General features: G+C 42.8%; 1 protein-coding gene and 1 long non-coding RNA gene across 2 annotated transcripts in view; both read left to right on the top strand.

Moving 5' to 3' along the window:
- LOC106895414 (tubby protein homolog) overlaps positions 1 to 14,883 on the top strand; it is a 200,526-nt gene extending 185,643 nt beyond the window's left edge. The window contains exons 9-14 of the mRNA XM_014954829.1: positions 1,258 to 1,449; positions 2,018 to 2,130; positions 3,224 to 3,338; positions 10,139 to 10,237; positions 10,636 to 10,807; positions 13,071 to 14,883. Of these exons, the coding sequence (XP_014810315.1) occupies positions 1,258 to 1,449; positions 2,018 to 2,130; positions 3,224 to 3,338; positions 10,139 to 10,237; positions 10,636 to 10,807; positions 13,071 to 13,204 (825 nt within the window). The 3' untranslated portion in view covers positions 13,205 to 14,883. The remainder of the gene's footprint in view (positions 1 to 1,257; positions 1,450 to 2,017; positions 2,131 to 3,223; positions 3,339 to 10,138; positions 10,238 to 10,635; positions 10,808 to 13,070) is intronic.
- A 1,000-nt stretch (positions 14,884 to 15,883) lies between these two features.
- LOC106895425 lies at positions 15,884 to 18,575 on the top strand. The gene is made up of 2 exons (XR_001413418.1): positions 15,884 to 18,038; positions 18,105 to 18,575. It is a non-coding gene; the product is annotated as an uncharacterized LOC106895425 (long non-coding RNA).
- Positions 18,576 to 25,309: the final 6,734 nt, after the last annotated feature.

Genomic DNA, 25,309 nt, shown 5'->3' with positions numbered 1-25,309 from the left:
CTTCCTAATATCTAATCTAAATCTCCCCTGCCCCAACTTCAGACCATTTCCTCTGGTCTTGTCGTTCGTCCTTTGGGAGAAGGGGCCAACCCCCACCTCTCTACAGTCTCCTTTCAGGAAGTTGTAGAGGGCAATGAGGTCTCCCCTCAGCCTCCTCTTCTCCAGACTAAACATGCCCAGTTCCCTCAGCCTCTCCTCATAGGACTTGTTCTCCAGACCCCTCCCCAGCTTGGTGGCTCTCCTCTGGACACGCTCCAGCCCCTCAATGTCCTTCCTGTAGTGAGGGGCCCAAAACTGAACACAGTACTCGAGGTGAGGCCTCACCAGTGCCGAGTACAGAGGCACGATGACTTCCCTACTCCTGCTGGCCACGCTATTCCTGACACAGGCCAGGATGCCATTGGCCCTCTTGGCCACCTGGGCACACTGCTGGCTCATGTTAAGCCTGCTGTCCACCAACACCCCCAGGTCCTTTTCTTCCGGGCAGCTTTCCAGCCACTCTTCCCCAGGTCTGTAGCGTTGCCTGGGGTTGTTGTGACCAAAATGCAGGCCTTATTAAACCTCATCCCATTGTCCTTGGCCCATTGATCCAGCCTGTCCAGATCCCTCTGTAGAGCCTTCCGACCCTCAAGCAGATCAACACTCCCACCTAGTTTGGTGTCATCTGCAAATTTACTGAGGGTGCATTCGATCCCCTTGTCCAGATCATCAATAAAGATATTGAACAAGACTGGCCCCAGAACTGAGCCCTGAGGGACACCACTGGTGACTGGCCGCCAACCAGATCTAGCTCCATTGATCACAACTCGCTGGGTACGGCCATCCAGCCAGTTTTTTATCCAGCGGAGGCTACACTTGTCTATGCCATGATTCACTAGTTTCTCCACTACTTTTCTCATCTCTGTTATATCTCTATCTACCTTAATCTGTCTCTCCATTCCCCTTTCATCCTTTTGTCAAAGGCCATCGTTGGCCTTGGGTATGGCCTTTCTGACAAAAGAAGTGTGGGGAGATGGGAAGTTGTGAGCCAGTGTTTGCCGAGAACTTGACCGATGGGATGGGGGGAGATCTTCAGCTTGATAAGCTAAGGCTGCTGAGGAATCAGAATGGGGAAGACAGTATGTCTGTTTTAAATTTTTTTAAAAATTGCATCTTCTATCAATTCTTCTATTCAAATCTTCTATCTACGTCATTCCTCTGTGCTTATAACCTTGTAAATCAAAAGTGAAGAAACCTGAGTTTTGCTTGCTGTTTTAGGAAGCGGCCTCAGCCCCCAGTCCTTCCACAAATGAGCCTCTCATCGATGTCGATGACCTGGAGGAATTTGCCATAAGACCTGCTCCACAGGGTGTCACTGTCAAATGCAGAATCACAAGAGACAAGAAGGGAATGGACAGAGGGATGTACCCTACTTATTACCTCCACTTGGAAAGGGAGCATGGTAAAAAGGTCATAAAATAACTTGAATGGCATACCAGTTGCATCTGAATATAAAAAAATTATTAGGAGTCTGAAGAAGTCTTACAAAGAAAATACAATCGTATATTTTAAGTATATTTTCACTTTTATTGAGATCTGCCCTACAGTCTTCCAAAAGCAAAACAATAGTATCATTTTGTTCTGCTGTTTTCCTTCATACGTCTAATCTTTGGCCTTAAATAATCCATGTATGGCACCTTTATGTGACAGTCAGCAGTTGGGGCTCTTTGCATTCTGTGGCCTGAAAAGCATCTATTTTTAATTCAACTGGAAAAGCCAGAGCAACTTAGAATGAAACATTTAACAAAAGAGATCGAATTTAATTATTTATACCATAAATAATGGACTGAGTGGTTGAGAAGTCACTTTCCCTTTTCAGATTTTTATCTGGTTTTGCTAGGTCCCTGGAGACCTTCTGTTACTTCACTAAGAATGCTGGAAGACAGAAAAATTGCCTATGGTTTCCTTTTATCCAAGCAGGAAGTGATGTGTGCTAACCCCTTTGGTGTTCTAGACTATGTTTTTTTGCACTGCTTAGGTGTTTCTGTTGGCTGGAAGGAAACGAAAGAAGAGTAAAACCTCTAATTACCTCATCTCCATAGACCCAACTGACCTGTCTCGGGGTGGAGAGAGTTTTATTGGAAAACTGAGGTAAACACTCATACATCTAAGAATTTTCCCTTTATAGTATAAAGTTCATTTGAAATTAAGAAGCCTGTAAGCCACTATTAATGAGAGGCTTGACTGCATCAAGTGGTAATGGTCTTAAATTTCACCAGTATCCAAGGCATGTTTTCAAAATGTCTCAAGTACTCACAAGGTAACATTTTATTAAAAGTCAGCAGGACTTTTTGAGGTCCTCTCAAATTTCAGGTCCTCTCAAAGGCCAGGTTCTCAAGGGTGTATGAGCACAACTTATCTTAATGGGATTTTCAGAAGTGCATGAGTAGGTTGTGTCTAGCCCCTGTTGATATAAATACTGTGGAATGGAATTTCTGTCTGTCAGACAATCTGAAAATCTCTTTGGTTTTGCCATTTCTTAAGATCCGTATTAGAGTTATTTGCAAGTAGTGGAACACTTTCAGAAGCACTTTTTCTTTTCTGTCTAACACCCCACCAAACATCAGTCTGTTGTTAATGTGCAGCCTCTTAATGTATGTTTAGATCATCTGTGCCTGAGGAAAGGGACTGTGTTGCCAATTCCCATTTGCCTGTGTGGATCTAGGAACTCCACGTGCTATTTCTTGCAGTGTGAACACAGAATGAGGATAATGTGGTTTTAGTATGTTCTAAGTTTTTGCTCCTTGGTGTGGTTTCCATTTAAATAGGAAAGACTGATCTTATTTATAAGTTTATGAAAATCACTCTGTTTTCCAGTAGAGTTAGTAGTCAGGGAAGAAAGCAGATAGTTCTGTAGAAAGTAAGCATATTTTAAAAACCAAGCAAACAAACAAAATAACCCCATTTGATGTTCCCTTACTGCTTTCTGGAATTTTCTAGTTTGCAAGACATCGTGGGAAGTCTCCACTGTAACAAGGGCATTTGGTGTACTCTGCTGTTCTGTACCTGTACATTTTTGTTATGGCCTTTAATCCAGGAGTTGGGATCAGAATTAACAACTATCTGTACTTGATATTACCTGTCTTTCCTCCGGGGCTACAGTGCAGTAAAGGATAGATGTCTCGGGCAGCATTACTGACAAATGGTGATTGGATTTTCCTTTTTTTTTTCCTTTTTTTGATAGATCAAATCTTATGGGAACTAAGTTTACAGTTTATGACAATGGAGTAAATCCAATGAAAACAACATCAAGCCTGGAGGCGAGTACCCTGCGTCAGGAGCTAGCTGCTATTTGTTATGTAAGTACTGCTCACAGGCAAAAGATGCAAGAAAGGGCAATTCAGTTTCTGAAATAGCACACTGAATTTCCTTCTCACTTACGATTATGTAAATCAGCAATCATACTTTGATGTAATCAAACAGCTGATCTTCACTAGAGAGACTGGGGAATTCAGTGGAAAGTGGAGGTGAAAAATGTGGCGCATGGAACCAGGTTGCCCAGTTCTCACTTTTGGTCAGAAGGTGTTGGAGCTTTTACATAACCCTCTGGGAGGGGTGGGAGGCTTCACAGCCTGCAGGCACCCTCTGAGGGAGCCTCCTGAACTGGAAAGAGTTGTGCACGTGGAATTACTGCACTGAAGTCCAATCATTTCTAATGGCGTTTGGTAGGAGGCCTCTCTGACCCAAAACACAGGTAGCTGGAGAGCTAGGTCTGAGCGGTGGCTGAGAGCCTGGGATAAAGACTCTGAAACTCCTTTTTACCAGGTGGCCAAGAAAGCCAACAGCATCCTGGCCTGTATCAGGAACAGCGTGGCGAGTAGGGCCCGAGAGGTGATTGTCCCCCTGTACTGGGCACTGGTGAGGCCTCACCTTGAGGACTGTGTCCAGTTTTGGGCCCCCCACCATAAAAAAGACATTGAGGTGCTGGAGCGGGTCCAGAGAAGGGCGACAAAGATGGTGAGGGGTCTGGAGAATAAGTCTTATGAGGAGAGGCTGAGGGAGCTGGGGTTATTCAGCCTGGAGAAGAGGAGGCTGAGGGGAGACCTTATTGCTCTCTCCAACTCCCTGAAAGGAGGGTGTAGAGAGGTGGGGGTCGGTCTCTTCTCCCAAGTCACAGGCGACAGGACGAGAGGAAATGGCCTCAAGTTACGCCAGGGGAGGTTCAGGCTGGATATTAGGAAACATTTTTTCACTGAAAGGGTTCTCAGGCATTGGAATGGGCTGCCCAGGGAGGTGGTTGAGGCACCATCCCTGGAGGTGTTCAAAAGACAGGTTGATGTAGTGCTGGGAGGTCTGGGTTAGTGATGGTGATGCTCCTTGTTTGTTGTGTGGGTGTCTATTTTTGTCAGTCAGGTTGACGGTTGGACAAGATGATCTTTAAGGTCCCTTCCAACCTAGAAGATTCTGTGATTCTGTGAAAAAAAACCCAAACAAACCCCAAAATTCAATTGAGTGAGAGAAACCAGCCTCTTATAGGACAGTAAATGGCATTTGTTAGGGACAATGCAGACATCAAGGCTTGAACACAGTTACTGTTTTTTCTGGATGACTAACTATTTTATTTAGAGTATTCTTTCTGTCCAGAAGTATCTGGGCCCAAGAGACTCTTCCAGTAAAAATTGGTTCATACGCTGCTACAGAAAGCTTTCTGTTTTCACAAATCATCAGCTTCTGACAAAAATACCCAAGAACCACTTTTCAGACAAGTTCTTGCCCAGCTCTAATCAAGAGTGCCTGGAGCTCTGTCAGGTTGAGGCCTGGCCATCCCAGGATGTACCCTGCATATGCAGAGAATGCCTTCCTGGAAAGGGCAGCTTCAGGCTGTGGGGAGCAATGCATCTGAAAGCTTTTGGTGTGTGAGAAGTGAAGCAGAGAGCCAGCCCTGCCATGCAAAGTGCTGAGGTGTTAGTGGCTGTTCTTCTCCTGCTGCTTAGGATGCAGTTTTTCTTGAATATAGTATAAAAAGGGGTTGGGGTCACGTGTGATATTATTCAGGCACATGGCCTATGGTTGCAGACAGACAGACACACACACACACACTCACACATCCCTCCATTCCTTTGGATTTGAAACTCTGTGAGAAGTTCAGAAAATCCAGCTAGCAGGATTTAACAAGAGAGTCCAGGATTTGATGTCAGTTTAGAGTTTGACTGAAGTTTCAGCAGGAACCTAAGAGAACGTACACGTTTAAATAAAAGTAGTTTTATTGGTTTATATAGGAGGGTATTCCCTGAAGCCAAGCAACTAATCTTCCGGTGCAAACTGGAAATACAAGGATAAAATGAAAAAAAGTTTAAAAAAAATGTTATATATTGAAAAATTTAGGCATTGCTTGTCTAAGTCAACAAGAATGGCATTTGAACTATTAACATTACCAAATAAAAAACTTAATTGCAGTCAGCAGAGGTAATTAGAAATGTTGGAAAGAACAGAACCATGGCCACTGTTTGGAGAACGAGGCTAAGATGAGCTGCTTATATATGTCTATTTTGAGATCAGCAGTTTAAAACCCTTACGTTTGTATAAGACATGGCCACTGTTTGGAGAACGGGGCTAAGATGAGCTGCTTATATATGTCTATTTTGAGATCAGCAGTTTAAAACCCTTACGTTTGTATAAGACAAAGACTTGTTCCATTGATATTTTGATTCTCGTGGAGAAAGTCAGTGGGCTTGCAGGTGTGCTATGGTCAGAGGATGAAAGGAAATCAGAATGATATTTCATTACTAGCCAGGTTTGCTGAAGTGAGATGGTTGTTCCTGGCTGCAGCAGAGCCAGAAAGAGCACCCCCGAAACACCCTTGTCCTAAGGTAACCTCTTAATTCTTGCCTTGGGATTTTTCCTGCAGCAAAAACTATAATAAACAATACTTTGGAAGCACCACTGTGCCTCTCGGTGTCTCTCAGCTCATCTGATGGAGTACCCATCTGGAGAGCAAGCTGTACCCGCTTCCACCAGCTTACTGAGCCTGACCTGCTGAACCATCTCAGCAGGTCTCGTTGATTAGAATCATAGAATTGCCCAGGCCGGAAGGGACCTCCAAAGGCCATCTAGTCCGACCCCCCCGCAGTCAGCAGGGACACCCCCAACTAGACCAGGTTGCCCAGGGCCTCGTCGAGCCTCTCCTTGAATATCTCCAGGGATGGGGCCTCAACCACCTCCCTGGGCAACCTGTTCCAGTGCTCCACCACCCTCACAGTGAAGAACCCTCTCCTCATCTCCAGTCTAAATCTGTTCCCCTCCAGCTTGAAGCCATTGCCCCTCGTCCTGTCACTGCAGGCCTTTCTAAACAGGCTCTCCCCAGCCTTCCTGTAGGCTCCCTTCAGGTACTGGAAGGCTGCTATTAGGTCTCCCCGGAGCCTCCTCTTCTCCAGGCTGAACAACCCCAGCTCCCTCAGCCTGATTAGTGATGCAGCTGTTGTTAACTGTGGGATAAACACGTTGAGAACTCTCGTGGTGCAGCTCACCTCAGGACATGTTTCAAGGAATGAAGTTGGTGTGAGGAGGGTGTTTTATCAGGTGCTGTTCAGCGTGTCCCCTCTCCCTGCTGATGGCGGGCTGGCATCTCCTGAGCCTGCAGCAGCACCTAACTGCAGCTCACCTCAGGACATGTTTCAAGGAATGAAGTTGGTGTGAGGAGGGTGTTTTATCAGGTGCTGTTCAGCGTGTCCCCTCTCCCTGCTGATGGCGGGCTGGCATCTCCTGAGCCTGCAGCAGCACCTAACGGCCGAGCTCAGAATCACTTGGGGAAGTTTATTGAGAAGCCAGCTGTACTAGGATTTTCTCTGCTGGATTCCTTCATATCCACAGTGTCTCACAATTCAGTTTGCATCACATTCTGCGGGCAGGGAGCCCAGCTGATATTCTGAGGTGTGACTCAGGAATCATAGAATGGTTTGGGTTGGAAGGGACCTCAAAGATCATGGAGTTCCAACCCCCCTGCCCTGGGCAGGGACACCTCCCACCAGACCAGGTTGCTCAAGGCTCCATCCAGCCTGGCCTTGAACACCTCCAGAGATGGGGTATCCATGACCTCCCTGGGCAACCTGTTCCAGTGTCTCACCACCCTCAGAGTAAAAAATTTCTTTCTAGTATCTAATCTAAATCTCCCCTCTTCCAGTGTAAAACCATTACCCCTTGTCCTGTCACTACACTTCCTGACAAAGAGTCCCTCTCCAGCTCTCCTGCAGGCTCTCTTCAGATATTGAAAGGCCGCTACTGAGGGACATGGTGTAGGGGAGGACTTTGTAGAGTAGGGGAGATGGTTGGACTCGATGATCCCAAGGGTCTCTTCCAACCTAGACGATTCTATGATTCTATGAAAAGATTCAGATTAAAAATTAAAAGGAAATTAATTCAGATTAAAGATTAAAAGTAAAGTAACAAAACTACGTGTTTCTACTCAGGCCTCAGTCACTTGCATTGTGCTCCATTGTACTGGGTTCTGTGCTCTGGGCTTTCCATGGAGTGATAGTTTCTACAGAATATATTAAAGACAAGACACAGCTGTGTGAGTCAAGTCCAGAAAGGGAAGCGGCTGAAAGAAAATTGGGATAATTAAATTGTGAATCTCCTGGGAGCTGTTGGGATATACACCTTGCCCCTCCTGTCGTTGCAGCGGTTGCCACCCTGGTGAAATGCTTACAGAACTTTATGAAAGTGTGTGAGATTGTAAAAGTGACTGTGGGGAGAGGCTCTGTGTTCTCCCAGTCTGGTTTGTTGTGAGACATACTCCCAGGAACAGCTTACTGGGTGGGCTAAGGCAGGGGGTGCAGCTTCTGAGCAATACTGGGCCAAGTCCTTAGCTGATTTAAATCCTTGGCGTGCTGGGTGAGTCTGGCTCTGCCAGCTAACAACCCTTACTTTGCGTTTTTATGTAAACCAAGATTGTCAGTGGCATTAAAATGGTGTGAAATCAGAATTTAGCCTGTGTTCCCCTATTTCAAGACCATTTGTGGTCTTGGATTTGCTCACACGAAATAGTGGAGGAGGCAAATAAAAGGGAAACAGAGAATGAGACAGGAGATAAGGGGAATTAATTTTATTTGGATGCAAGTAAATTGGAAAGGTCTGCTCTTAATTGAAGCTTTTCTTTTGTCCCTACTGTTTCCCTCTTATAGTCCATGTTTGTAGAATTTCTGTTCTGTACCTTGATTTTAGCAAAAGGATAGCATTTGCCAGTGAAATGTTTGATAGAATTGGTGATTGATGTAATGTGCAACTAGAAACCATTCCCTTACCAGTTGGCAGAATTTAGATTTTAGAGTTTCTGAGTAAATCCAAAGACTATAGTCCTGTTTTTTCGGTGACAATACTGCTTATTGGGAGGGAGGTGATTCAGCGCTATTATTTAATTTTACCTTGAACAATGTCTTCAACCAGTCAGCATCTAAATTAATTCTTTAGAGCATAACTGCAGCTTGATGAGAAGAAAAGCTTGTAAGACATTGCAGAGAAGATCAAAATTGTCAGTAGTTAGTGGAAAATAAGCATAAGCACGAATCTTTTCTTAGAAACTGTCCTCTGCTGTGCTGAGTCTCTCCTGTTTATAAAATTTGCTGGCAGTCATTTTAGTTTGAGTCTCAACGTGATGCAGAACCAAGTGTGTGCCTCCAGCTGAACTGATACCATTGGTTTATTCTGCCAAAGGCCATGACATCAGTGATTCAGAAAAGAGGTAGAATCTTCCCATTAATGTATATAATTCTGAAGATTTATGAATATACCTGGATTGCTTCAAGAACATTCAGTGAAATAACTCAGTGGAATTTTTCTTGCATGTGTGAAAATCTGTAATGAGTTGTGTAAAATCTCCAGGTGGTTTGCTCAAACAACCAACGTTATTTCAAAGGTCATGGTGGTGGATGACAAAACTTCTGCACGTGTAAATTTTAGGCTGTTATTTTAAGATGTTTCCAGTGAGTTGACGTGTGTGGATTTTTGCATGTAAAAGTAGAGATGTTTTAAAAAGTTTAATGTTCCTTAAAATCAGGACACTTTCATTAAATACTGGAGCCTGGGGGTGTCTTGTGGTAGGCTGTTGGGAATAGTGCCAATGGGAATTTCCTTCCTGAGATTCCTCAGTGTGTGTCCACAGCCCTTCACTTGAGAAACAACGAGGGGAGAAAATGTATGTGACCCAAAAAAACTATCACAAAACACGAGGAGATGGACTTCCAGAGGTGTCACTGTTTTGTTTATTGCAGTTGATGCTAAAATAGGCAATCGGGTTTTAATGAGTGGGTTGGAAAATATTGCCCTTTATTTTTTCTTTTTCAAAAGTAGATGACAACTTACTGAAATATTTGGCCCCAGTTTCTTCTGTGGAAAAAAAGAAAACCTCAGATAAAAATAAGACTTGTGGCCTATTTAGATTTTAGTTGTTGTGTTCTGAGAGCATAGTGCAGTATTGGAAGGCTTTTGTGAAAAGCTGGTCAGAAAGGCATCAAATCACGTTTAATGAAAGAACTTGTATTTTCCACAGATTTGGTTTTGCTGCCCATGTTATTTTTTACTTTCTCTGCCTTCATAGCTCAAATTTGCATTCATACTAATGTGTTTGTTTTTTACCATGCTCATCTCTAAGCAGAATATAACTGAAGACTTTGAAAACCACAGCACTCCTAACAGATGCTTTTACTGGCAGCTTCTTCTTGTTTGCTTTTGTGCTGGCTCTGGAATAAATGGAATTGGTCCCATATATTTAATTTTGTCTCTCTCATCAAAATGTGTTAGTGCATTTTATGATTTTTAAATTACAACTACTTTATTTTGGGATGTAGCAGTAGCCAAGAAATCTGGTTAGTTCATATCCTTTTTCAACAAAGGGATTTTTTATTTTTTTTTTTAAATTGTGTTAAGGTTTCTGGCAGCCAATGCTAAGACTGTTTTTGGAAACCTCTCTATTTCCATTTTTCCTGTTGTCGGAGCTTCTAAGACAAAGCTAGAATGTTTGGCAGTGCCAGTGAAGGTAGGAGTTTCAAGATGTTTTTTGAATTGTCTAACAGATAAGTTCCCCGGGCTGCCACTGTGTCCCTCTGTTGAAGAAATTAACTTTAAAAATACAGAACATGACGAACTCTTTTCTAAACATTTTTAGGAAACAAATGTCTTGGGGTTTAAAGGACCTCGTAAAATGAGTGTGATCATACCAGGAATGAATATGGACCACGAAAGAGTTTCCATCAGACCACGAAATGTAAGTCATACCATCAGTCAATGATAAAAATTACTTGAATTCTTTTTGTTAGAGTTGTTTTTTGCATTTCTGAATGTTTAGAGGTTAAAAAAAACCCACTATTTGAACAATCGCAGAACAATGGGATGTGTGACTAGTTCTGTGAGTCACAAAAGCACTATAAATAATAATGTATTTTGATAACAAAAGGTGCAACTAACCTTTTCCAAGCTGTGGAAAGGACTGAAAAGCGCATTAAAATACTGAAAGTTCTCTGTGTCACTCGATGATACTGTTTTGAGGGTTGAGGGTGACAATTTAGTCTTTGGGCAGGGATTTATGAACGGGGTTTTTTTGGTGAATTTCTTTTTTGTATTGTGAGAGTGTTAAACTGAAGTTTGTATCTGTGGTGTGTGCAGGAACATGAGACACTTCTTGCAAGATGGCAGAACAAAAACACAGAGAGTGTCATTGAGCTGCATAACAAAACCCCAGTCTGGAATGATGACACCCAGTCCTATGTTTTAAATTTCCATGGTCGAGTCACACAGGCCTCAGTGAAAAACTTCCAAATTATTCATGATAATGATCGTAAGTATCGCTCTCTGTCTGTAATGTGCAGAAACAGGATTGCATACACAGCCTGACAGTGATTTTGCCATTACTGATTACCTGAGTGAGTTTCATTTAGTCGTGATGAGACACTTCTTGCAAGATGGCAGAACAAAAACACAGAGAGTGTCATTGAGCTGCATAACAAAACCCCAGTCTGGAATGATGACACCCAGTCCTATGTTTTAAATTTCCATGGTCGAGTCACACAGGCCTCAGTGAAAAACTTCCAAATTATTCATGATAACGATCGTAAGTATAGCTCTCTGTCTGTGATGTGTAGAAGCAGGATTGCATACACAGCCTGACAGTGATTTTGCCATTACTGATTACCTGAGTGAGTTTAATTTAGTGGTGTGAATGTCTTTCCTGTAGTGAGGGGCCCAGAACTGAACACAGCCCTCGAGGTGAGGCCTCACCAGTGCCCAGTACAGAGGGTCCAACTTAATGCTGCTCTGCCTTGTGGCCATGACGTTGATGAAAGTTGGGTGTTCAAGTGCTCATGCCTGCGACAGGTGATCCTGCTGTGTGCTATCACATTTTTCTCCCTTGGCTGCCCAGCTTACGAACTGAGCAACAGTTCAGAGTCATTTCTGCTCTCAGAGTGGCAGTACTTTCAGTCAGCAGGACCATGGGACAGTATCACTCCACTCAAACGCTTGTATCACACAGTGCTTCCTTGGGTTTTTTGTTCACTCCAATCCCCTTACACTGCCCAGTTGAAGATGGTGGCAGTCAGACCAATCCCACTGCACATCCACTTTGCCATCACTACTCTTTGTAGTATTAGCTCTACAGAGTCATAGAATGGTTTGGGTTGGAAGGGACCTCCAAGATCATGGAGTTCCAACCCCCCTGCCCTGGGCAGGGACACCTCCCACCAGACCAGGTTGCTCCAAGCCCCATCCAACCTGGCCTTGAACATCTCCATGGATGGGGCAGCCACAGCTTCTCTGGGCAACCTGGGCCAGGCTCTCACCACCCTCAGAGTAAAGAATTTCTTCCAAATATCTAATCTAAATCTCCCCTCTCTCAGTTTAAAACCATCACCCCTGGTCCTATTGCTGCACTCCTGGATAAAGAGTCCCTCCCCATCTCTCCTGTAGCCCCTTCAGGTACTGGAAGGCTGCTCTAAGGTCTCCCTGGAGCCTTCTCTTCTCCAGGCTGAACAACCCCAACTCTCTCAGCCTGTTTTAATAGTAGAGGTGCTCCAGCTCTGTGATCATCATCATCTTCATGGTCCTTGTCTAGACTTACTCCAACAGGTCCATGTCCTCCTTTTGCTGGGGGCCCCAGAGCTGGATGCAGTACTCCAGGTGGGGTCTCACCAGAGCAGAGTAGAGGGGCAGAATCATCTCTCTTGACCTGCTGGCCGTGCTTCTTTTGATGCAGCCCAGCATATGGTTCCCTTTCTGGGCACCACTCCTGTGATCATCATCATCTTCATGGTCCTTGTCTAGACTTACTCCAACAGGTCCATGTCCTCCTTTTGCTGGGGGCCCCAGAGCTGGATGCAATGCTCCAGGTGGGGTCTCACCAGAGCAGAGTAGAGGGGCAGAATCATCTCTCTTGACCTGCTGGCCATGCTTCTTTTGATGCAGCCCAGCATCTGGGCACCACTGAGTTTGAAACATTGGTGTAGGCATTTGCTGCATTGTATAAGGTGAAAAATTACACCTGCTTCTACAATGAAACGTTCAAACGATGAATGAGGCTGAGATTTCCTCTTGCTGACAGAGTACAAAAGGGAAAAAATGTTGAAGAGGGATTTCTGAATATATAACAGAGAGAAATGATTAGGTCTAGATCACAATCATGCTGCCTTTTCCCCCATTACCCTTGCTTGTCCACTTGCCTGAAGTTAAGTAGGAATATTATTGATTGGTTCTTGCTACATGTGACACTCTGCACTAGGTCTATATAAAAGACTTGAGCATTTTATACAGAAGCAATTTTCTGTGTTTGAAAAAAACCCTTTTTATCTGTGTAATTTTTTTGGAAGACAGTAAAAAGTCTTGCAGTCCTTTATCCCTCAGCTGTTCCTCACTGGAGCTATCCTTGCTTCTCCCTCTGGTGTCAGCACACCTACTTGCATGAATAAGTGTTGCAAAGTTTGTTGAATGAGCATGTTTTGGTTTTAGTTTGTTGAGCTGGGCCGGGGTATGATGTTGAATACTTACTTAGTAATAGCTGCAAGCAAAAGTAGTAACACTTGGTGACTTTTTGATGGCCTCTCTTGCAGCTGACTACATCGTGATGCAGTTTGGCCGTGTGGCTGAGGACGTGTTCACCATGGACTACAACTACCCAATGTGTGCACTACAAGCCTTTGCTATTGCCCTTTCAAGTTTTGACAGCAAGCTGGCTTGTGAGTAACGGGGCACGGGTGAGCGGCCTCTCAAAGGAAGCCCTTTGCCACATGATTCCCAGTTCCTGCTGGTGTCACTTATGGTCCATACTAAACAGGTCAGGGAAAAAGCAGTTCTGGAGGAGGACCTGAAGAGGAAGTACAAGGAATCTTCTAAAAATTCAGGACATTCAGGAAAGAATATTTTCCTTTTTTTCTGTCATACTTTTCTGGAAGTGGCATCGAGTTGTGTAAATAGAAGTTCTATCTCATGTCCTTGATGATGTTATGGAGCTGTGCCATGATGTACTGTACCGTGGCTCTAGTAGCACCATTATAACGGTGTCTTTTTTAAATCCAGAAAGGGCGCGCACGCTCGAAAAAATTTCTTTTTACATTTAAGAATTATCCTGAGGCTGCAATCATACCTCAAGGTTGCATTCCTACATCGACTAATCAGAGCTTCACATCATCCAACGTAAAAGAAAAAGATCACAAAAAAAGATGCACTTTTTTGAATTTGCAAGGATCTTGTGTAGTATAAAGCCAAGTCTGAGGGTTGCAAACCTGTACTGGACTGAACTTGATGCATTGCTATTGTATACGTGGAAGGGCATGATGAATTTTACTTGCAGTAGGAGGAAATGGAGAAGTAGAAAGCACAAAATAATGTTGCACAAGTCACTTGAATTCTAAGATGTCATTATGTTTTAACATCGTCATGCTTTTTAATTTGTTTGAAATGGAAATGTATTTGGAGTACAGAAAAGAAAAAGGAAAACGTCTAGATGCCAAGAAAGCATAACTTATGTTGAATTTGGCATGTCACGTGTTGGGAATTTCTATCCTTGTATTGCTGTGGTAATTCAAACACATATTTTGTATGAAGTGATATAAACAGTTGGATAAAGGCTCTCTACAGAGAATCTTATTTTGAACAGGCTGTGTAAAGCTGAGGAAGGTAAATGGAAATATTTTATTAAATTTGTCTGGCCTTTTGCGATTTTACAATTTGTTGATTGCATTTTTTGAACTTTCAGCAACAACCACTTTTCATATTTATTTCCCATTGGAAGAACACTTGAAATCGATTGAAACTGTGTATGTTGTTCTCTAATGTAAAGGTGCCAGCTACTGAGCTAAATCCTTCCAGGCAAATCTAGGGTATGCTGCATACAAATGAGACACTGGCAGGACACAGAAGAGCTTAAAATAGTGTGGATTTTTTGTTTCTTTTTTTTTTCTTTCTGATTTATCTGGAATATATAAACAAATACCGTGTCAAAACACAAGCAAAGAACATGCCATTCTCTTATCTTTTCAACATCTCAAAAGCCAAGAAGAGCTGCAACTGAAAGCACACTGTAAAACACCTTTAAAATGACCATGTCTTTCTGCCATTGTTCTGAACAATGTTATCCTCAACGGCACACAAAGTAATGGACTTTACACATAGTTCACCAGAAGGGGATTGAAATGGGAGTGAAGAAGTAGTTGCATTTTATACTGTATGTCTTCAGATTCTCCTTTTTACTCCTTAGAGCTTCTTGCATTGCACAACCAAATATTATGTAATGAGAAAATGAGATCAGATCTGCTCGTCTCGTAGCTGTCAGTCCCTTTTTGACTATAGGGGACTATAGGCCACAGGTTGTGCCATCTGGACTGTATCATTTCAACTAATAAAAGAAATATACTCTCTTCTTCACGTTTGCATTCAGGTCTCCTTCCCAGTATCCAGACAAGGAGATTTCAGATAAGAGATGAAAATAAATAATTGCCAGCGTTTTTTTCTAATCCTTTTTAAAATCTAGGGGAAACAAGTCTGTTGGCTTTGAACAGTGTTTTGTTGATGGACTCAGCCTATCAAATGTCATTTTTTTCACATCTTTTTGCAAGCAGCCTTTCCACGCAGTGGTATAAAATGGAAAGACACCTTTTGTTTGAGAGAAGTGAGCAGGTGATTCCCTCCATGAACAACCAAAATGATGAGCTGAGAGCTGCAGTGGTTTTTTTTTTGCCTTTGCACATGGATCTGTGTTTTCTCCTGTAGCTGGTGATTCCCCACCACTTCATATCCCCGGGATCTCACTTTTGAATTTTAACCCTTATGCCTTTGGTTACCTCGTGTCAGTCTTTAAAAACTTGCTACGATGATAACCAGAATTTTTGGTTTGACTACTGCAAAACCAGACAGGAATTCCCACTGCTGGTATTTAGGTGGGATGCAGATTTCAAGAACTCTGCAGCACAGGAATGGCTGAATCTGCGTGGCTTTAATTCTGTGGCTCTTACATTTTCTTTAAAGCCTGAGAACGTGGCACCTGACATAGTTTTCTTCCTCTCTCTGTGCAAGGAACAAGGTCTCTTACGGTGCAAATACATGATCTGCTGTTGGATTTAGGAATGGTTTAGGAAGGGTTATTTTTAATGCAGATTCTAACAATGGTGTGACTTGCATCACGGCCCCACAGGGAATTGGCACGAAAAGGAAGCTCCTGTGCAGCACAAGGGTGAGAAGGAGAGGCTGGGGAAGGGCCAGGGTTCAGCTTCTTGGGGCAGTTTTGCTGCCAGCACATTGTGTAACTTCACTCTCACTGCGTGTTCTTCCCAGGCCAGGTATTTTTGTAACTTGTAAGCGTGCCAGAAGGAAAGCGGTGCTCAAATTCCTGTCTTCTTAATAGAATCATAGAGACATCAGCCAATGAGCTGCTGAGGGAAAAAATCCCCACCATACACTGAGGGAGGTCACTAGAGGGGGATGTTAACCTTGGACTAAGAGGAATGAGGACCTCTCATTAAATCTGCTCATTGACACTAGGATCTGTGCCTAGTGGCCTTTGCCAAACCCCTGGTTCCTCACTGTTGGTGAGCAAGGTGCTGGGTTCTTCACATTCACCTGACCATCACCATCTGCTCCAAAAGTGGTTTCTTCTAATTCAGCATCCATATAATCTCTGATGGACGCTCTCTGGTGAAGGACACTACTGCATATGGACGTGAGGGGGTATCACAAGTTTTCCAGCACATCTCCAAATTTTGTTTTCCTAACTTGGTAAAGTCACAGCAGGTTCTGTCTTAATGTGCAGTCACACCTGAGATGACACAGTCCTCACAAAGTTAGATTTTCTTCCTCACCAGCAATAAAACCTTGGCACCAGTATATGTTTTCAGAAATATATGCATACTAAAGTAACTAAAATAATATTAAAGAGTAGTTAGTGGCACATTCATATTAGCAGAAGCTTCTGCAGGACCCGCATGTCAATGTGCAACAGGGCATAACCTTGTTTACTTGGTGTGACACAGAATATCGTGGCACCCAGCTGTGCATTTCCTTCACATGGTCCTAGTGACTGTTTGGATAAAGTAGATGTAATATTATTTAAAATCCCAACATTGATGATTTTTTGCATCTGCTGTTGATTTTGGCAGAGAGTTGTAAACAAATTCCTTCCCTGAATTGCTTATAGGCAAATACTGCATGCTTTAATTAGAGTTCTTAATCTAACTTGTCACTCTGTTTACATCAAACAGTTTCTTCCTGGCTCTTTATCTACTTTTCTTCATCTCTGACGTTCTGTTTCTTCTCATTCTCTTCACAATCCCTTTATCTTTTCTTCAAGGATGTGCAACTCAAAAGTGTTTATTTTGACAATATTACTTAGTGATCTCTCCACAGATGAATAACGCCTTGGGTGCACATCCAGTGATGCTCCTACAATAGAAGCCTTATCAGAGGGGTGAATTTGGCCCTTTGGCTTTTCAGCACAGTAAATTAACACATTAAAAGGTACAGATAAAAAAGCTTGCCTCAAATATAATCAGAATTTTTCTCAGTAAACATTCAGTAAGCAGAGTTTCTAAACCATCGGTTGCAAATCAATGAGCAGAACTGTCCACAAGCCTGGAGGCAGACTCAGACAGATTCCCTTTGTAGTGCTGCCTCATTTCTGAATGGCTGAAAGTGATTTTTATGAGCTGAAATGTGTTGCTGCCCTAAAATAGAGTTTATTTTTTAGAAGCTAGACATCACTGCACGTCTTTTGTAGAGTAATATGTGGCACATAGAACAGGGATGTCGTGGGCCATTGTTACAAATTCTGATGCTAAGAAATCTGTGCGAATGGTTTTGTAATAATTCCTGGACAAGTCTCTCACTATTCAAGTTGCCTTAATAAACACTGGAGTTCCCAGCTGCCTGCCCTCGTGAGGGACTAGAACTGAAGGAGCTTTAGTGAAAAGGGCTCTGGAATAAAATCTGGTAGCTGCCCCAATTAAAAAACGTTATTGTGGAGTCAAATGACACCCCAGATTTGTATCGGTCGTGGTGAACCCATGCCATCAATTGGAACTTTCTGGTTTTTTGCTCCCTGTTGATGAACAAGCAGAGACATCAGTGAGGTCTCTAGAAGTAATAAGCATTAGACCTGCTTTTCTACCTATAAAGATCCTACCCCTACCTGAGCGCTGCTAATTAAAAAAAAAAAGGAAATAAATCCATTCTTTAGTATGGAAAATCACTTCCAGTTCTTGTATCTTAGCTTTTTATAAATTTTATTAGTTTACTAGTGGTTTCACATAAGGATGAGCAGGGACTGGATGTCCCAGAGCAAACAAGAGTTCTTGCCCTGACGAGATGATGACTCTAGGCTGGTATCAGAGTATTTTGTCTTTGATTATTTTAGTAGGATAGGACAGGGGGTTGCCTGGTGGTTTTGGCAGAGGCAGTTTCTCCTGATGCACGGCAGGTGTCAGAGGGAAGATTTTGGGGTTGATCCTGTGGTGTCCTAACTAGTTCCCTCATGCTATCCCGTTGCTGCCCTGAGACATCTCTTGCAAGATTTTTCCTGGTTTATAGAGGTTCCCTCATGCTATCCCGTTGCTGCCCTGAAACATCTCTTGCAAGATTATTCCTGGTTTATAGAGGAGTATTTCACTGACCAGTGAAATATCTTTGCTTGAATAATAAGGATAGCACATGTGATAAAACAGCAGTCACCTTTCTCAGAACTGTGGGCTGATGACTCTCGGATTTCTCAAAATGTGTCATTTTGATTACTAAAAGAAAGTAGTTTTTTTCATCTGACTCTTGCACTAGAATGAATCTAACTGCAGATGCAGGCTTCTCTTATATGGGCTACTTAATGATAAAGGGTATCTGCTGTTCTACCTGTGTGACATGTCCCTTCCAGGGTTCTGCTCTCTAAGTGTTTGAAATGAAATTATCCAGATACTTTTCAGTTCTTTCTGTTGCTTGCCAAGGAACTAAGAAAAAGAATTGCACAACTATCTTGATGATTTGGTATTTTGCTCTGAACTCGGTAGCTCAGTAGCTGATACTCACAAATGCCTGTGTATTGGATGAAAATGCATTAAAAAGTTACTTTATATATTGTATTTTATTTAACTGCCTAGAAATTTTATATTCCCCTTTTTCAGTAAGGGTATGTTTATCCATACCTTCGCTGAGACTTTTAATTAACTGGCTGTCTTGAAACACTTTAATGGAACCGGTACGGGTATGTTTATCCATACCTTCGCTGAGACTTGAATTAACTGGCTGTCTTGAAACTGTTTAATGGAACCAGTACACTGGTTTGCTGAATTGCTTTAGGAAGAGGACACAGTCCAGAAAAATTATGCTACGTTTTTGAGAAAAAAAAAAACACCTTCCTATTGGCTTTATAATTAGATTACTGAATAACACTGATAGCTTACCATGGTTTTATTGAAGTCTACAATGGCAGTTTGGAAATTACTCTGACAAAAGCTTGCTAGCACAGGAACTGGTATGAAATCCTACTTGAAAGTCAGAACCTAGCAAGCACCAGTGAATATTCCTGCATCTGCTCTGTACTTAGGTACTGCCTGATGCAAAAAAAGAGTCCTGAAGAGTCAAAAATCTGGGTTAAAATCAGCCTGATCTTTCAGGCTGCCCAACAGCTGGTAGAACATACATAGGCCTGGGGAATCAGGGCACCTGGGTTTTAATCCCAACTGACTGGGGGACTTGGTGCAAATCTTGTAACCTCTTAGTGCCTCAGTTCCAACAAGTTAAATGGAAATAATAATAGTTTTGGACCTGCCTACCTTCCTGTTCTGCTGCAGGGCTTCTCAGGAGTGGTTTGAGGCTGGTGGATGGCAGGTGGTGTTGGCAACCTAAGTACCCTATTTAATTCTAACTGAAGGAACCACAGTAAAATATGAAGTTTTCTGCCAGCTATGTAGAAACTAAACAGCTACCCATTCTCCTACTGAAGGAACCACAGTAAAATATGAAGTTTTTCTGCCAGCTATGTCGAAACTAAATAGCTAACCATTCTCCTGGGATAAAATCTTAACACTGTTGAAGTCTATGGAAATCTTGTCAATGATTTCAGTGAGGCTTTAATTTTTTTACCTTGTGTCATTTTTGGTCACTAAATGTGCAGAAAAAATAGTAAGGACACACCACCTGATAGGCTTTTCCTTCTCCCAGTGATGTGTTGTTGGTTGTGTTTTAGTTTGCACCATTTGTTGTTTTAGGACTATTATTCCTGACACATTGCAGTGGGTCAGTTACTGCAACTGCCCATTTGTGCTTTTATGTAGCAAACTGAGACACTTGGCGATTGTGCTGCAAATTGCCTTTTTTTTGTACTTTTGGGGGGTTTTTTTGTTGGATGTGACTCAGCTGTTCAAAACTGTTGTTACTGCAGACTTTGACTGTGTCACGCACGTCTGATTTAAAAACAATGAGTCTGGTGATTGATGACTACCTTTATACTCACATGGGATGTTTACAATGCAGTCTGTTTCTTACATTTGACCCTGGACCTGGGGCTTCTCACCAAGGTTATCCCAGTTGGCACAACGCCATGAGAAGTATCAGCAATTTAGAAAGTGAACTCTCTCCAAGTAATGGACTGTCATTTAGAAACATTTTTATAGATTTTTTAACATTAAAATCCATCTGATTTTAATGCTTACGGCGAAAGTCCAGGGAAATTATTTGGTCAAAATTTTCTTTCCTTAAGCTTGTCTTGAAGCTTAAGCTCTCATTTAAGCAGTAAGCTCCTGATCCTGCAGCTCCATCTGTGCAAGCAGAACACAGTTTGGGCTGTGCAGGCTGCCAGACTTTGGCTGCAGGAATCTGTCAGGGTCATCAGACCCAGCAAGGGATGGGATTTCTGAAGTCCTATCAAGAGAGCACGTCCTAATTCTCTTAAGCACTCTTGAACATCACGTCAGAAATCATGCACCTTTTCTATGTTGACTTAACAAATAACAGCAGGAATATTTTCACTCCTCCTTAGTTTTTTACATTTTTTTAGAAAGGCAATGCTTACGGTCTAGGCAAGTGGGATTTTATCAGACATTTAGTCTTGATGTCATGGAAAATTATGGCACGGGATCACTTATTTTGCCAGTGCACAAAATCTCACAAGTACACAAAACCAGAGTATATTTTGTGATTTTGGGCTGCTTCACGCTATGAAGTTCAGCGTTCAAACAAGTTTGTGAGCTCTGGCACCTCATAACAGGAGGATTTCATTCCAGACCGGGGACATCAGGAGATAACCCACTTTTTACCATCCTGTTCTCTTCCTTAGGGAGAATCTCCTTTCCTCAGTGGCTAGAAGTAGAACTATATTGATACTGATGTGTCTTTAAACATTATGGTATTTTTAGCTATTTTAAAAATGTTTTCAAAGCTGTAGTTTGAGCTCAAATAAAACAGTTTTTGAAGTAGCCATAGGTGTACCCAGTTGATTTAGTTAAGAGGCAGTTGCCTTTTCCAAGAGTTTTCTCAGTTGACCCGTGAGCAGTGCTTGATCCTCCTGCTGGAGGACACATAACAGAGCTATGATAATGTGCTTTCCTTGGGGTTTGCCTTATGATACTGCTTTTTTTGTTTACCACCACATTGATTTCTGAAGGTCAGCAATTCCACTCCTAAACACAAATAGAGCGGGGTTTTCTACTGAAGTCGATGCCTCATTTTCTGCTGCCTTACACGTGGAGATTTGATATTTGATACTAAGAATAGAAACTTTTGATCTAAGACTAAAACAGGCTTTCTAGACAAAAATCATTAAGTTTTAGTGCTATGTGCCTGGATGGACAGAGGGCTCTTTTTTTTCCAACCAGGAATGTTATTACTGGCAGAGTATTGTGTGCCATGAAACATCCTCTGATGTTGCTTACTACATCTGGAACACAGTGTGAGGACCTTATCCAAAAATACAGCCTTCTCTCACCAGAATGGCACCACTTTCCCTTTTGGGGGGGCTTTCTGTTGCTACTTCTACACTTATTGCAGTCTCTTCCATCTTGGGGCCAAGCTGTGATTAGATTAGTAAATATTAGCCTTAACAAACATCCACAAGCCAAAATTAACACTTCACAAAGACGCTCCACATCAGCTGGGAAAGCCTTAGAGCATTCCAGGAGCAGCAGGTAAGTAGTATTATCCTTTTAATGGCAGCAAAGATGTTATTTACAGTTTATAAAAGCAAACAGACAAACAAACAGAGTCCTTTTTAGAGCTGGCACCAGAACTAAGTTTTTAGACCCCAAACCTGTGTTCTAGTTACCATGGGTGACCAACTAGTAGGCAAAAGGTCTCTGTTTCCTAAGTGAAAAAACAACAGGGCTATATTGCATTCCTAACTGTATTTATTTAGATATTAACTGTTGCCAGAAACCAAACCAAAGCACAACCAAGCTCCATGTGCAGGTGTGGAGGAACTCCAGCGTGCAGGCAAGGCAGTGGTGCAGCTGGGGAATGACAGGAGAGGGATTTCTTCCTAGTGAATTGGCACACTCCTGGAGAAGAGGAGGCTGAGGGGAGACCTTATTGCTCTCTCCAATTTTTTTTTAGAAACCCTGTTTTCAAAAGCACTGGTTATTCTGTCTTTTGGACTACATAGCACAAGTCATGAGGATGAATTCCTATTTGGTATCACTTTCTTCCAGGTGGTAGATGCTTTTCAGCTACTTAGTCATCTGTGTTACTACAATTCCCTTGTTTTGTTTAAAGCTCCCTGATTTTCTTTCCCATCTATAAGTTGCTCTTGTCTCAAACATGTACAGGGAGACTCCAGAAAGCTAAGGCAGTGAAACCTATAAAGTTGATGTCTGTGAATTAAAGCGTGTTAAATCCCTGTGTATATGTTCTCATTTTGATGTAGGGTGGCCTCCAATTCCGGTTGCATAATCCTCAGCGGGGGGATTCAGCAGGTTGTGCAGCTCAAGGTTGTTGGTGAATATTAAAGTGCAGAATAGGTTTCTGACCAAAATACTGGAGAATTCTTGTGTATTCTCAGGGTACAGCCTTTCTAACAGTTGCCTCCTTGAATTGTACTCCCAAAGCTCGGCACCGACGCACTAGAGGCCATGTTTCTGAAGTCCTCTTTTTCTACAGCAGTATTTTTCAGCCCTCTCTGATTCATTGCCACCTGCAGGATGAATTTAAGCTGCCTGACAACAATGTGCTTTCTTCTTAGGAATTTGTGGATGCTGGGGCTGTATGCTGAAAGCTACTGGTACAGCAGAGCTTGATGCTAGGAGCATGGGGTAAATGATGCCAGTGTAACTAGGTTTATTTTTACAGTGCCCACCAGAGATACGCTTGTTTCTCAGACAGTAATCTTCCTTTCTCTTTTTTTTCTTCTTCATTTACATCTGCCTGGATGTGGAGGACGAGAGCCCCTCTTGGCACTCATGGAAACAGCCACCATAGCAGAAAAACCCACACACCAGGTTTATTGTGGATGGGTTTATCACTAGGAAATGCAGCTATTACATGCTCATTGACACCCTGCTCTGTGACAGTGCCCGTGTTCCCCCGGGGGCTGTTTCTCACCCCGGTGCTTGTCACGGGTCAGAGGACACCGCTGCAAAGACGTACCTGGGAGCTCAAAGTAACTGCAGAGCTGAAGCCATTTAGATACAGCTCTCCTAATGCTGAAGAAAGAGCTCCTCCTGAAGGCAAAAATCAGGACCTGTGGCTGTTTGAAGTTGTTTGAACTTTCCATGTCATATAAGAAGGTAACACTTTGTTTCAATTGCAGTTGCGCTACATTGAGGCCTGAGCCCAGAAAAGGGAATATGCACCCCAAGGAGTGCTGTGCCAGAAACCAAACCAAAGCACAACCAAGCTCCATGTGCAGGTGTGGAGGAACTCCAGCGTGCAGGCAAGGCAGTGGTGCAGCTGGGGAATGACAGGAGAGGGATTTCTTCCTAGTGAATTGGCACACTCCTGGAGAAGAGGAGGCTGAGGGGAGACCTTATTGCTCTCTCCAACTCCCTGAAAGGAGGGTGTAGAGAGGTGGGGGTCGGTCTCCTCTCTCAAGTCACAGGCGACAGGACAAGAGGAAATGGCCTCAAGTTACACCAGGGGAGGTTCAGGCTGGATATTAGGAAACATTTTTTCGCTGAAAGGGTTCTCAGTCATTGGAATGGGCTGCCCAGGGAGATGGTTGAGGCCCCATCCCTGGAGGTGTTCAAAAGACGGGTTGATGTAGTGCTGGGAGGTCTGGTTTAGTGATGATGCTCCTTGTTTGTTGTGTGGGTGTCTGTTTTTGTCAGTCAGGTTGACGGTTGGACAAGATGATCTTTAAGGTCCCTTCCAACCTAGAAGATTCTGTGATTCTGTGATTCTGATTCTTTGGTGTCCCTTAGAGCCAGTAATGGATTTTGGTGTTCATTGATAGGCGATGATGGTCACTGCTGATGTTGCGTTATATTTGAAAGAACTCTGCTCATACTGTTGTTTTCTCTCCTGAACAGCTTGATTTCCATTTTTTTTTAGAAACCCTGTTTTCAAAAGCACTGGTTATTCTGTCTTTTGGACTACATAGCACAAGTCATGAGGATGAATTCCTATTTGGTATCACTTTCTTCCAGGTGGTAGATGCTTTTCAGCTACTTAGTCATCTGTGTTACTACAATTCCCTTGTTTTGTTTAAAGCTCCCTGATTTTCTTTCCCATCTATAAGTTGCTCTTGTCTCAAACATGTACAGGGAGACTCCAGAAAGCTAAGGCAGTGAAACCTATAAAGTTGATGTCTGTGAATTAAAGCGTGTTAAATCCCTGTGTATATGTTCTCATTTTGATGTAGGGTGGCCTCCAATTCCGGTTGCATAATCCTCAGCGGGGGGATTCAGCAGGTTGTGCAGCTCAAGGTTGTTGGTGAATATTAAAGTGCAGAATAGGTTTCTGACCAAAATACTGGAGAATTCTTGTGTATTCTCAGGGTACAGCCTTTCTAACAGTTGCCTCCTTGAATTGTACTCCCAAAGCTCGGCACCGACGCACTAGAGGCCATGTTTCTGAAGTCCTCTTTTTCTACAGCAGTATTTTTCAGCCCTCTCTGATTCATTGCCACCTGCAGGATGAATTTAAGCTGCCTGACAACAATGTGCTTTCTTCTTAGGAATTTGTGGATGCTGGGGCTGTATGCTGAAAGCTGTGGAGGATGTTTGTATTATGAGACAGCTTGAGAAGTATCTCATAAAGTAAATAGTTAATTTCTGAGATTCCTAGTAGATTGAGAAACGCTTGTTTCTCAGACAGTAATCTTCCTTTCTCTTTTTTTTCTTCTTCATTTACATCTGCCTGGATGTGGAGGACGAGAGCCCCTCTTGGCACTCATGGAAACAGCCACCATAGCAGAAAAACCCACACACCAGGTTTATTGTGGATGGGTTTATCACTAGGAAATGCAACTATTACATGCTCATTGACACCCTGCTCTGTGACAGTGCCCGTGTTCCCCCGGGGGCTGTTTCTCACCCCGGTGCTTGTCACGGGTCAGAGGACACCGCTGCAAAGACACACCTGGAAGCTCAAAGTAACTGCAGAGCTGAAGCCATTAAGATACAGCTCTCCTAATGCTGAAGAAAGAGCTCCTCCTGAAGGCAAAAATCAGGACCTGTGGCTGTTTGAAGTTGTTTGAACTTTCCATGTCATATAAGAAGGTAACACTTTGTTTCAATTGCAGTTGCGCTACATTGAGGCCTGAGCCCAGAAAAGGGAATATGCAACCCAAGGAGTGGGTCATGGATTAGAGCCAGTCATGGATTTTGGTGTTCATTGATAGGCTGTGATGGTCACTGCTGAGGTTGTGTTATATTTGAAAGAACTC

The sequence above is a fragment of the Calidris pugnax genome, unplaced genomic scaffold (genome assembly GCF_001431845.1).
Source record: "Calidris pugnax isolate Ruff unplaced genomic scaffold, ASM143184v1 scaffold186, whole genome shotgun sequence".
Taxonomy (NCBI): domain Eukaryota; kingdom Metazoa; phylum Chordata; class Aves; order Charadriiformes; family Scolopacidae; genus Calidris; species Calidris pugnax.
The sequence above is the reverse complement of the archived record's forward strand: the minus strand, read 5'-3'. Positions and strand labels throughout refer to the sequence as shown.